Source organism: Apostichopus japonicus, chromosome 11, assembly GCF_037975245.1.
Source record: "Apostichopus japonicus isolate 1M-3 chromosome 11, ASM3797524v1, whole genome shotgun sequence".
Taxonomy (NCBI): domain Eukaryota; kingdom Metazoa; phylum Echinodermata; class Holothuroidea; order Aspidochirotida; family Stichopodidae; genus Apostichopus; species Apostichopus japonicus.
The window spans coordinates 19,231,746-19,246,740 of NC_092571.1; the positions used below are offsets into that span (position 1 = coordinate 19,231,746).

At 36.9% G+C, this 14,995-nt stretch overlaps 1 protein-coding gene across 8 annotated transcripts in view; it reads right to left on the reverse strand.

Annotated features, from left to right (window-relative positions):
• Positions 1-14,995, reverse strand: part of LOC139976372 (protein kinase C iota type-like) — a 64,121-nt gene that overhangs the window by 28,913 nt on the left and 20,213 nt on the right. Inside the window, exon 1 of one of the 8 annotated variants that reach the window (XM_071985070.1) lies at positions 11,909-12,359. The exons of 4 other annotated variants lie outside the window; for them this stretch is intronic. In XM_071985070.1, coding sequence (XP_071841171.1) covers positions 11,909-11,928 — 20 coding nt within the window. In that variant the 5' untranslated portion in view covers positions 11,929-12,359. Of the gene's footprint in view, positions 1-4,820; positions 5,029-5,742; positions 5,918-11,908; positions 12,360-14,995 lie in introns of those variants that run through there. 3 more of the 8 variants (XM_071985073.1, XM_071985075.1, XM_071985074.1) reach the window with 3 other exon arrangements.

A 14,995-nucleotide genomic window follows, 5' to 3' on the forward strand; every position in this document is an offset into this window, starting at 1 on the left:
AACTGAACCTATAATACTTGATGACAACAAATATAGCCCAGATTGTTACCTGCAAATTAGCCATTGTCCATAAGTTCTTCTTAATTAAATATTTGATATGTCATTATTAAATGAAATTAATTACAATGGTAATAAAAGAACAAGAAAGAAGAAGGCATGCTGTATTGAAGCATATTTTTGAATTGGTTCTGCAATTATTCCAAAACCTATTGAGTGTTAATTAACATAGGATAATTTCACTCAATGAGATGAACATTGATTATTCAAGCTATCGACTTAGATTTTGGCAAAAGTTTAACATAAATTGTGAAACAAATTATCAAAATCAACTCAAGAACCCAATTTCTTTACAAGAACACTTTTATGAAACAGAAAACAAAACATAACATATGTGTGTTTGAACACAACAACTGACCTACAGTACAATAACATGTCCTGGGTAGTCTCATTTTATTTAATACGTAACACCAAAGTACAAGGTTTTTCATACATATTGCACTGTGACTTCCACACTGACAATATCACCCCAGTACAAAATTAATCAGTGAAGGCTTATTGCCACCACAGAAACAAGTTCCATCTTTAATATTTATCGCAAATCAGTTGAGTGACTTCTGACCTCGATCTTATAATTCACTCACTTTTCAAGTTAAGACTTTATTGCGGCTACCGGTATAATGAATGCACAAAAATAATAGAATTCACCTTGCAGCTATGCCCAGCCATGATCAATGCCTCTAATTTGTTTCCGCACTGTCCGAGCTGCAACTTCTCACATACGTTTTATTCAACAACAGTTGCAAATGAAGCCTTTTGCGGAAACACTGACCAGCAATTCGATGAAATAGTCAAATCCCCTCCGGTTCTATGTCAATGATAAGCCCACTTTCGCTAATGAAAGGAGGGATCCAAAAAATCAGCCAAACGTCACATGACTCACTCGATGCGTAACAATTATTACAGGACAGCCTGAAAAAGTGCAAGTCAACCGGGCGGGTGGGTGGCTTGGCTGCATTTGTTCATAAAACCATGGACGGACGATAACAGCGGCTGGTGTAGTTGCCGTGGTGGGTGGCACGGTGGTAATACACGGAGCATCCGAGCCTGGTCACTCGTGTGGATCAGTGTGTAACACAATTTCTCCGATGGAGACTTGAAGCACACAGGATTTTCTTTCTGCCTGTTCTTGACATAATTAACAATTTTTTTTCACTAACTTGCATGGTTTAGTCATCTCGAGTTCTACACAGAATTGAAGCCTATAATATGTCAAAGAATTTCCGAAAGTGAAATGTGCCAAATTCAGTGACGATGGTGTTAATGGTAAATGGCTTTTTAATGCCCGGTCGGTGAATCGCTTGGGCAATCTGCATTTCAATGTGTTACGGTATATACTAAAACTGATAAACTGAAACACGACGAAAAGCAAAGGAAGCAGTGGACTTCTCAGTTTCTAGTATCAGGCCAACAATCTATCTTGTAACAAATTTGACTTTTTTTACTTATTTTGTCAAAATGTGACTCAGCTGTTTGCAATATTTCTTCCAATTTCAAAAGTAGATTTTTAAATTCAGTTTATAGCATTGATTGTAACAGGTCAATTCATAATATAAAATTTCCTTTACAAACAGGATATGTTTCATTTGTGATTTATAAATTGCCTCTATAATTAGTATAAACATGGCAGATTCTTTTTAATGAACAGGGGGGAAAAAACTGATGTTACTTTTGCTTGCTAGGAAGCACAGAAGGAAGATGGGCACAGCTCAGAGAATTACGACAAAAGTTAAACAATGGAAAGAACCCCCGATAGTACGAAATGTGATTTTCTTTGAGAGCCGAGAAATACGAAACAGGTACTTCAAAACTTCACCAATATGCTGCGATTAAACAAACAAATAATGATGGCAGTTCACAACTGTCTTCCTGCGAGACACACAACCATACGCTGGGTAAGAGGTCAAATAACCAGATATCTCGGGTCACCGATATTAATGCGAGTGCATTTACAGGACAGAGGTTGATCTGGACGTCAAGAACATATCCTGGTCTCAGCCAGTATCAATATAGGATCAATCTGATCCAGATCTGAATTGCACATACACTATGGTCTGGATCTCAACATTGGGATCAGATCTCAACGTGGATATCAGATCTCGACATCAAGGTCAAATCTGGATCTAGTGTACAAGCACCCTATATGTCTCTAGCATCACAAGGTCAACAAGTTTAGTGTCAAAATTAAATGGTGAAACCCAGAGTTTGACCTGGATCAAAGTTGTCTTTACATTATAATTTTCACTTTATAGTATGTATACGTATATGTAAGTGTTGATGAGTTGGGATGGCAACCAAGGAAACAGAAAGAGAGAAACCCTTTATAACATCTGCAGAAAGTCTGGGTTGATCATGACAAACTGGACCAAGAAGACAGCACTATAAGTTTCCAGATAAATGTGCCAAGTCTGTGTTACCCATGTACATAAAGAATTCATATTCAGATATTAACACAGGGAGAGCACTGTCTGTACATGCAGACAGTCACACACACTAACATGGAACCACTACAAGTCTGTGTTACCCATGTACATAATAAATTCATATTCAGATATTAACACAGGGAGAACAGTCTGTGTGTTATCATAAATACATGCAGACAGTCACACACACTAACAGACATACTGTACATTACCGTGACTATAATGAATGCTCCATATTTTGTCATCCATATCATAAAGATTGGAAGGCTACTATCTTCATGGTTGGCTGCCTATGTTGCCCTTTAAGCATAATCATGTCATGTGAAAATGCTACCATTGAATAATTGTGCGGCTGTGATGTCTGTGGCAGTAAACAGGCACACTTTATACAATCCAAAAGATCTATACTGTTATCAAGTGTTTGTGCAAATCATGTACATAAGTTAGCAAGTACCATGTGAGAGGGTTTATGACATGTCATGTGACAGAATCAATATGGTAATATCTGAGAGGGTTTATAAAATGTCAAGGTAAGAGGTGATCTCTGTTCCACTCTTTAGAGATCCTGCCATATATGATATTCTTTTACACTTTTATTGGTTGAACTGAAGAATCTTACTGATCTCTATTAGCTCAAGTCCTGCATATTGAGGCTACACAAATGCTTAGATACAGCACAGGTAAACACAAACAAGAGAAACCAACATGTTTCTTGACTAATGAATATTCATGAAATTCATAATATTCATGAATATTAATAATATTCATGAGAACAGGATCACCAACTAAAAAGGGACTCCATTTTGTTAAGTACAAGTATGGTATGATTGTGTGTATGCTGGACATATCAAATCATATCTTGTACATTTAACAGCCACTGCTAAGGTCACAATTTTCCCAATCCCTATTAAATCTCTGTACCATCTGTTGAAGTTGTGTACCATCCTACAGAAAGCAGAAGATGCAATAACACTCTGCTAAACATATTATCTTATCAGTTCTGTCTATATTAGGACATATGTGAACCTCCACCTTGCATGGTTTGACTCTGCATTGATATGTCAACACAGTTTGCTCATTAAAAGAACCCATCTTTTCCAAGTTAAATATTGGAAATTATTTGTAGTCATGCACCAGTACTGGATATTTATAATTTAGGCAAAGACAATTCAAGTAAAACAATTGATAGGTACTTTATGGTGGGCTGGTGGTGCCTTATCCATGAAATTTGATTGCTTGGTGATGACAGAAGTATTTGAGAGACTCACGTAACCAACAGCGACGAGAAGCTTAACGACAGAGAGATTTAATTGGCAGAGATATTGGACACTTATTGTAGTGAAAAGTTCAAATATAAAATAATTTTAGACCTGCCAGAGTATACGGTACAGAACATTTGACTGAATGTTGTGCTACAAATACGTACGATGGGTGATGTACAATTTGTAACTTTGCAACCAAATTATTAAATCAGCAGCAAATAGGAACATTTCTAATTTAAGTATAGGTTCAAACCCTCATACAGTTAATGTGTTAGGCTGCCTAACTTACTTTCAGAATGTTTTGGTACCCTGCTACTGATACAGTTGGACAAACTGTTACATGAGAAATAATACCAAAGTTGTCTTACACCTTAATAGCACACTACGTCCTCTTATAGATGTATGCTGTATTAGGCTGTAACATTGCCTCATCCTAACCAAACCAAGCAGAATCAGACATAATTCGATATCCCTAAATCAATAAAATTCAGAGATTGTGAAGCCATCCATCCATCCATCCATCCATCCAAAAAAAAAAAAAAAAACAATAGACAGAAAGGAAAAAAAAATCTCTCAGAAAGTTCAGCTTTTGTCTCCATTGCTGATTGCTCCCCAAAAGAATTTCAATGGTTTCACCATTCTTACAGTATGTCAAACAGTTGGCAGATTAAAATAACAATTAAAATTTTCATTTAACAAGACTTTGACATGGTACCGCCAAACTGCGACAATTTCAATACAAATAACAGCTTCATAAACCATAAATTTACTTATATACCTGTAAACTTAACTACCAATCACAGTATTTTGATTAAAACATTGAACTTTTTCTAATCATGATTCTCTATGCAATCTGTTTGATTGATCTGAATTAGAAAAAAACTTGAAGCTCAAGAAAGATCAGAAAAAAATATGACATACAGGTTGAAATAGCTGCCAAATGGCAACTGGTGAACTTTTGTCTAAATCTCCAAAAGATGTTGCAATCAAAGAAAGAAGCTTGGTTTCTTCTTTCTTGGCCAAACTACAAGCCTGAGCCTTGAGTTAATTACTGGTTTAAATACTCTGTAGGACTAACCTTTAATAAATGGGATATTTTCCGTTGATGTGAACCTGTTAGGGGTGCGTTTGTACAGCAGTGGCCTAAGAAGCCACATCACCAATCTTTAAGGCACAGCAGTTAAATAGCTTGAGCATAGGGGGTGTCGTCCTATGTACACACACACTCCTCCACTCGATTCCATGTCCTGTTTGCCTAATTCCCATATCTTTCCTCTACACGTAGTACACAGTGAGTAGCAGTTATTCCAACTCAACTAGACCAAGCCTGTTTACGCTTGCCTGCACAAACTTTGAGGACCAAAATTCATTGGTGACTTTGCTACACCAAATATGAATACCAACCTAACAATGGTAGTGAATAAAAGTGCAGAGTTGTGAAGGGCAAACTCCAAAAGCCCTTTTCAGGAAGACTCCAAATCTATTCAGAATGGAATTTAGGCAACGGGAAGAAACCTTTAGCGCGCTGGAGGGCTTTTCACTTGGTCAATGAAAGTGTTTACAGAATCGTTCATTCTTACGAGATGCTCAGGAAATCAGTGGTATACTATGGGCTTGCATGCAATGAAATGCCAGGCCCTATTAAATCTAATTACTTAAATGACAGAAAAATGCCTCCAAAATTAATCAAGTGGACTAAATATATGAAATCGAAAAGAAACTTGACCAACTATTTCTAAATGGCAAATACTCCTAAAATGATTCCAACAGAATTTTGTTGGTGGAATTAATGGAATTAAAGGACTTCTTATTTGAAACCATTTTCATAAATCTGAGTTCTACAAGATAGAAAAATATGCACAAAGAAAATCACAAAGATCCATAAATGTATCTTCAATCCTTAATCACAAACATTCAAATTAAAAACAAACAGTTAATTTTCCAACATACAAGCAAACCATGTTGCATGTTGAGAGTGAATCCAGTTATGTTTCACTTACCATTATTATTCCTGCTGCTGTGACGCCTTCCAAAGCAGAGTTTACGCTCAGCGTTCGTTACTTTATCACCAGTACCAAAAGATAACCTATTTCTATCGCATCATTCTACCAACACTTCACCAAGTATAAAACTTGAAAACAAACATCCCTTCCCTCAACTTCAACTTTCCTCTGATTTTGACTAGCTAAAGAAGGCGTAGTAGCCAGACTGAACGTACCAGCTTAAATGGCGAGTTTGGTCTCTGTGGCAGCTATATTTAAAGCTTGGGAGGAGAAGGAGGTGGGCACGTGTGAATCAATAAAACCCTGTCGCGTGCCGTAAATCTTCCTGATCAATACTCGTTGTTAGAGACTATACCACTGATCAATACCAGCTTGTAGCCCTTCCTTTACTGAAACAAAACAGTGGGAAGTTGAGGATAGTATAGATCCACGTTTAAGGGCCATCTGGCTGTGCAATTACTGTTACAATGGACTAGGGTGTTAAGGAAAACCAAAACGACCGACTCATTTGCATAGTTATTAGTAAATCGCATCTGGGCCTAGAACTGGACTCAATGTGTGAAATTTCCAAGGATACTGTGATTAAATTTTAACACAGATGTTGGGACACTTTCGGTAAGGGCATTCTATTCAAAAATGTCTGTGAAAAACAAAGCAGGGTTGGGTGAAGAATGTTTAGGCGAAAGTTAATTGTTGCAATTATCGTTTGACTTGTTTTAGTGTGATTTTTGCGTATCGCCATTAATGAGGCAGAAATAAGGGGTACGAGAAAACATGAAAAGTTGCAACTTTAGTCACCTTTGAAAAGTCGATCGAGAATCCTACCACAGCAACCAATACGGTTTGTTTCATTTGAACTGTATGCAGTTTAGAGAACCATATGAAAAGCACTTTGTATAAATGGAAAAAGAAAGTGCAGCATGAGCGAAGATCACGGCAGATAAAGAAGAGATAAGGGCAGGAATAAACTCATACGTAAGGTGCGTGGTGACGCATTGTTATAATCTATGCAAATTTGTACTGCATGTTCATCATTAAATAGACAGTCACGTAACACACCCAGTATTACAAGGAGGATACAATGACAATCCTCACTCCTGACTTACATTTACAGAGGCTTGAATCAGCTTCCTTGTTACCATGGCTTATCTCTCAGACTTGTAGTAGGTCCACAATAGTATTCTAGCATAGTTGTCCTACTCCTATTAACCCAAGTGGATGTGTCCTCATATTCAACACCATGGATGTGGACTCATATTCAACACCATGGATGTGTACTAGTATTCAACACCATGAATGTGTTCTAGTATTCAAATTCTTGGATGTTCTCATATCAACATTATGAATGTGTACTAGTATTCAACACCATGGATGTGTACTAGTATTCAACACCATGGATGTGTACTAGTATTCAACACCATGGATGTGTACTAGTATTCAACACCATGGATGTGTACTAGTATTCAAATTCCTGGATATGTTCTCATATCAACATTATGAATGTGTAATAGTATTCCACACCATGGATGTGTGCTTCTATGCAAACCCATGAATGTGTACTATTATTCAACACCATGGATGTGTACTCATATTCAACACCATGTATGTGTGCTCCTATTCAACACCATGGATGTGTACTAATATTCAACAACATGATTGTGTACTAGTATTCAACACCATGGATGTGTTCTAGTATTCAAATTCTTGGATGTTCTCATATCAACATTATGAATGTGTACTAGTATTCAACACCATGGATGTGTACTAGTATTCAACACCATGGATGTGTACTAGTATTCAACACCATGGATGTGTACTAGTATTCAAATTCCTGGATATGTTCTCATATCAACATTATGAATGTGTAATAGTATTCCACACCATGGATGTGTGCTTCTATGCAAACCCATGAATGTGTACTATTATTCAACACCATGGATGTGTACTCATATTCAACACCATGTATGTGTGCTCCTATTCAACACCATGGATGTGTACTAATATTCAACAACATGATTGTGTACTAGTATTCAACACCATGTTATTGTAAATATACATGTCAAAGTTCATTCTATTCCTACTCATTGGCTCATGCTACTCCTACTCATGTTGTTGTACACTACAAGTGCGGTAACCCATTGATGTGTCCATATTATACAAATTCTTTTGCAGAGTACAGCTTTTGGAGTAGATTTTGCTCATTTTTAATATGCTGCTGTTTGATAATCAGCAATAATTAATTTACATCACTAGACACATTTCACTTCAAACTGCGACCTAAAAGTACAAAATCATTGAACTTTTACAAGTTGCTTTTTGATTGAACTGATATTTTGAAAACAAAATCAAATTCACTTATTATTTGGCAATTTCAAGAGAGAATGATACTCATAGAAATATTCAATCAGCTGTCCTTCTAGATTCCTAAAACTAACACTGCTCACTGAACAAAAAAGCGAGGCATAGAAGGAAAGAAATTTGAAACAAAGTAGAGGAGGAGCCTTTTAACAAAGTATGAGACTACATAAACAAAGAAACTGTACTAGTAAGTTTGATGAGTGATATTGATGAGTGATACTGTAGGGTAATGAACACAGGTGATCAATATCAAACATTTTAGCAGAGGCAAGAGGATCAGAGTGGGTCAATACAAACCTGGCCATGATTATGTAACACCATCTGTCTCTCAGACCTTAATGAATATACAATTCAATATTAAGGAAGTGACATACGGTGTCGTCCACATAGATCTCAATGGCACAGAAAAGTCTCTGTCACAATAACCATAAAGGTCTTAGTGGTATGAAGTTATAGCAACCCCACCCCCACCCTCTCCCCACCCTCACCCCATCTAGGTTTCACTCATTTGTACAGTTTGGCCAAACAAAAACGGTGTATAGGTAAACACAAGTTAAGGTGCTTAGAACAATTAGTCTTCCTTGAATCTTGACAATATGTTTTAGAAGATCTCTTCTTCAATAACAAAGAATTATATTTATAGTGATCTACTCTCCATAATGTCATGATCTGCATTCAGGGTTGGCAAACTGTACAGTTATAACTAGATAGAAATGAGAGCGCCCTCTATCGACTTTGGGCTCATTCATTTTCAAATCTAAAGAAGCAATTTAAAAGCCTCCCTCTCAGCAGAAATATCTTTTTTTATTCATTTTTAACACTCAAGTAGGGTGCTATAACTAGATTACCTATATTTTACAGTAGCATTGGCTGCTGTATTTGTCATAATGTATTGATTGCCGCAAACTCAATCAATGATATCTCTTCAATGGAAAGATACCTGAAAATACAATCTGTTACTTAAGCCCATCAAAATACTACCAGCAATTATCAAATTATGCAAAATTATGCAAATTAAAAACCAAAAACCAAAACACCCCCCAAGAAAACCCAATTAAGTTAAAATTTTGGGATACACAACTTTCCTTGGTTTTATTGAACAGTTGATTATTAACCTTCTAATTAAGTAGCAGCCTAATGGTTGCAACCAAATAAATATAATGACTTTGAATGAAGGATGTATCCAATTATGTGCAAACAATAGCTTGTTCAGAATAGAGTAGTTATAACCCATCCCACCCCCTAACCCAACCCCTAACCCACCCCCTAACCCACCCACCTTAACCCAATGAACCTGTAACTATACCAGAGACTCTTGTCTGCAAAGTAGTCACATAGGTTACGATATCTCAAATTTAAAGCTATAACGGTAAGAAGGGAAAACCATCACCACATTTCTACACCAACAAGAACCATGTGGTTCCTTACTTTTTTGCCAGGTGACCAGTTTTATACCAGAAGTCATGACAGTGTCCTTTATCACTGAAGACAGTGGTAAAATCTATAGTACTGTGAACAGTTTAACTGATATACTTTGAATAACCTGGTAGACAAAACACAGAATTGACAATTATATAAATAATGTATTCAACATGACGGACGCAGAAAAAAAATATAACGAACAAAGTGAAAAGCAGAAAGGTAGTCCCAAATATGAATTCCATTTTTATGATTTGAAATTTCACCACATCTTTAATTGCAGGTATTCTGGCAAGCTAAGGTCGATAAGCACTGTAGTGTACTGGTCCAAACTGAAAACCTCCATTACACTATTCCGTTGGAGTTAATGTATATATCTAAGCATTGGGTACGCACATAATTTACTCTGCAGGGACGTAGAAGACATGTTGAAATTGACTAATGACGGCTGTACGAGGGAGTCGGAAAAGGAAGTTTCCTGTATAACGTAAGCCAAACAATATGTGATTTTGTTTTTCCGTAAAGAAAGCTTTACTGAAGGTGATGAAAGTGAAAGCAGATTAATACCAGGACCTTTGTAATTCTTTATTTTTGACAACAAGAACATTAACTGGTCTTTGAAAAGCTCACTTATGATAGAATGCACTACAGTTTTGATCTTCTAAAACTAGAGAAAGAACTTGAGAAGCAGAAGTTTAAGCTATCTGCTCAAAGCAAGAAAACAACTTACTGCGGTCAGACTTTACAAATGTGCTAACAGCTGCAGATTTGAATATAACAGCTGATGTTTAGATGAGTTTGAAGTATACTTTTAAAACCTATTTGATACTGAAATCCAATTAAACAATATAATTCATGAGCTCAAAATCATCATGCTTCAATTCAAATAACTATTGAAACATAAAACAACAAAATTGAATTTTTAGTTCATGTGATTATTGCCTGAAAGGTGTTCAAGGCTTAGAAATATTGATAACCATGTGGAGCCATTTAATAACTACTGCTCATTAACTTTCAATTAGTGGTGAACAAAATCTAGATGGGAGTCATAAATTGGTCAATAGAATTTTTCTAGAAATTTTTAGAAACATTTGTCAAGTTTGCAAAAATTGTCGACCAATTTCAAATGGTCGTGACATTACAGATGTACAAGTTGACAATACAAGGACACATTTCAAACCTGTTATTGTAAGCATATCATAGGAGGGTGTCCCTGATTCGCAGTGACATGCTCAAAGGTGAATTATCATGTTTGTAGTTAATTTAACAGTGTAGTAACATCTTTGGAGCTTTGGGGCTTGATTACTTTACATCTCTCCAAAGGCAATAAACATGACCATTAGTAGGAAATAACTGCGCGTCACTATATTAAAACCACAGAATACAAAGTCAGGCCAATCTCTGACTGACAACGATAAGTTGAAGGGCAATCTAATTCCTGTTTCTTTCCAAGGTGTGCGATAGTTGCTCAAATGTCAGGCCATATGATACTCTATCCTAGCGCTAATGGTTAGGCTCAAGCAAAATGTACTACTTGTTATAGTTAGGATACTGGAAATGTCCTAAATCTGCACATTGCTACAGACGTATTTCTCTCACACGGGATATGACTCTACACTGCCGTATGTACCATGACCTTCTGAAGCCTTCTTCTGTACTTAGTCTATATAGAATAGTGTTGGAGTCCCTACATGGTTTAGACTGTCATACCAATAAAAGATCAAGCTTTATTTGCCTCAGATTTCAAATAAATACTTGTGGGCAGTAAAAGAAGACATGGTTAAGGTTTGCGCAAACCATTTTCGAGAAAAAACTACAGCAAACTAAAAAATTATAGAATACCAACCAAATGCATCACGGGTGCATTTATCACTAGCATTACATGGTACAGACTAGGATGGGGTGGGATGCCAGGGAGTGGTTGGTCAGTGGTTTATTATGATGGGGTGGGATGGTAGAGGGTGGTGGGTCAGTGGGTTATTAGGATGGGGTAGAACGGCAGGGAGTAATGGGACAGTGGGTTATTTCCATGTTCCTTATGACATGAAACTTCCAACTGTATGTGCACAGACTATTACTGATTACACTAAAACATTGTATCTTGCAAAATGAGGAATAGGTATGTGTAAGGAGATGAAAATGCTGGCAAGTTATCCCAACCAGAAGAGGACCAAACAAGTCACCCCCTTTCAGATTTGCAAACTTCTGTTTGATGTGAACATTACAGACTGATTCAGAGCTAGACCATTGCACAAAGTGATAAGTCTATATGCATGATATATGTCTCATCATGGATAAGACAAAGATAGTAAGATTATATATTCTAAGCTATTAACCTAGAATTCTAAATAACTTGCTTGCGTTAAAACTCAAATGACTTACAAACCTAAATGAGTTGCTTACCATCCTTCATCTGTGAGATTCCTCCTCCTCACCGGTTAGAGTAAGTTTCTCAAGCATCTTTTATCTTCTCTTCCTACCCATTTCTCAAATATGGGTACTAGATCAGCATATCTATACTGCAACCATCTACTCGACTCACACCAATCCCATCTTCCTCCTCGCATCAACCCTGCCATAATTTAACACTGATAGTAGTACTATTACTACTTTACTACAGACTCGGTGAATACTAATAACCCAAAGCTATCACACTGCAACGAGAGAGTCTCGTGGCAGCGTGCAGCCAGCAACACAGCTGTGTAGCACAGGATACCTGCATGCCTACAGGAAGTACAAACAACATGCAACAAACAGAATCGAAACTACCCTTGTCGCTTGTCGAGGAGTGCTTGTAATACTGGCCTTTGGGTTGTACAATGATAGACTCAGCAGAGCTCAGCCATTAATAAATTAATAAAAGTTTGTCTTTTTACATCTAGGCTTTAGTTCTATATGGGAGCAGTTGAAGGGTTAGGTGTACTTTAGATAAAATATCTACAATGGGCTAATCTTGTATAACACAGATATCAAAATCAAAGGTTGTACCACATAAAACTTGAGGGGGTCAAAGTTTACAGGCGGAGAAATAAAATGATAGAGAGATACTTGGACCAAAAATAGATCTATTCCACATGAAAATATATCTTCAACATCGTGTTTCATAGTACCTGCTTGCAACTTAAATTCTCTTGCCATTATATATGCCACAAGCTGAAATATAATGTTAATTTGCAAATCCTTGAAGCCTCCTTTGCATAAAAGAATTGGAGCTTGGTGTGTGATTTTGAGGGTATTTACAGGTTAATACACTTTTTGGGACATCAAGGAATACTCACAAGACCTTTACATAATTAAATCAATTTGCTCATAAATGCTGAGCGAATCCGTTGGAAAATGGACTATGCTTTAAGTCAAACTCGATAATGAATATAACATGACTATAAACTACTGAATATTGCCACTGCCTGTGATTCTCTACTCATACCATAAAGCAATCGTATGGAGAAAGACCGCCCCACTATAATATGGTATGCATAAGTAGGGGAGGGGGAGGAGGGGGGTGGGGGAGGGGTAGGGAGGGAAAGGCAGAACGACAAACTGTCAGTTGCATAGCAACAATGCTGCCTTTCCGCAGACCTGCCGGTATATTTTCACGAAATATCATTAAGAAGAAAATTGCTTAAAACTAATTCTGTAATCGTTTGAATATTCAGTGTTGTGATTAAGATGAATAATGCAATTTAGTCAAAACATGTTGTTTACCCTAGTGAACGACAGTATGAACCTGCCCTTGCAGACTTGATAAGTGATGGAAGGCTGATCCTATCTTATATCTTTCAAGAGCAATGCTTTTTAATCGTACCATGTCCCTTTATTACAACTCGCATTACTCGCAATGCCTGGACAATGAAAAGTGCAAAATTGTAACATATTAACGTAGTTGCCCTATGAGAAGGTTACCTTGTTACAAAATTGTCCTGGGAGGCAATGATATTAGTAAAATATTATGTCAAAGTTCAACTATTAGTAACTCCCAGAAGCTATAAAAAGAATGAGCTATTGTACTTGACTGAATCTAGTTTACATGAGGAAACAAAACTTTAATAAGAACACCAAACAATTTGCATGCAATGTAGATGTATCCTGATATCACTAACAAGATAAGAATAGGTCAGAGGTATTGAGTCAGTTTCTCCTGAGGAGGCCCAGGTCTATGTTAAGATGAAACTTCTAGTTATGATCAAACAGAAAATTGAAATGTACATAATTTGCAGATATAAAATAGGTTAGAAACCGTGAACATTGAAGGCAGGTTCGCTATTGGGTGGGACAGTGGGAGTATTGTTTCTGTGACTATGGCAACCTGACCCATCATATGGGGCAAAACAAATATTGAACAAAAAGGAGGGAGTGAAAAAGAATTGTATATAACATATTATCTTATCTTCCCTGATGTTCCCATGTTCAAGGGTAACTATTGACTCAGTTAGCTCAGTTTCGGTTTAGTTTAACAGCCGCAATCATAATCAAGTTCAGAAACCTTGATTACCGGGAAATTTGGACTCTGAGCAGACAGCCAGCCACTCATGTTGACTCAATCTCTCTCATGGCTGCTAGCTTATCACGCACCTAGAACTGTACTTAAGCAAACAAGATAATAACCTCAGACTGAAACAACCTGTACAAAGTGAAACCTTTATTGTTAAAACTGAAATATAGTAGAATGTAAGCCAGACAAATACACTATACCCTATCATGCAGGCTATATATACTATGTTCTATATATATACTATGCATATACTATGTAATTCAGCATGAAGCTTCCTTCACAACTTCCTGATCCTGTATTCATCTGTATTAATTCATCCTTGTTTTCAATTCGGAGAATCATTTACCTTGTATCACATATGAGATGCTATGCAAAGAGGAACAAGTTGTCACCGATAAACAATATTCTCAGTATTGCAGTAATTATGTATTTGATGATTAAAAAAATGAAAAAAACCTGATATCTGCTAATTCAAAATGTTAAAGGAGAAATGAACCCTGGGGTTTTTCAGTGACATCATAGTAGAGACTAATATGCTTACACCCTCTGTGAAATAACTAGTCGTAACTACCTTTCCCCAAATTTCCAGGAAATTTTGAATGATTTTTCAAACCTACTGTGTTTGGCGGCCATTATGTAACAAAGGCGCTTCAAAAATGACATCAGCGAGCCACATCGTAATTTAAATGTTTCCCCACTCTACATATGAACTGTACACTTGCTCTCTGAAACTGTTCGGAAGTTGGTGCAAAATGCCGGAGTACCCAGCATTTGGTTGTGTAAACAGGAGAGGAGGAGAAGGAGCAGGGAAGGGAAACGATATAATGTTATTCCTGTCGGGAAAAGGTTTCCAAAGAAAAGAGAACGTACAAAAGGCACAAGAGCACCAGGCTTGTCCCGCTCTGTCGCCAGAACTGTTACTAGTATTGGCAGTATACTAGCATCAGAGTAACTGCCAGTGTCAGCCACAGATGGATCTGT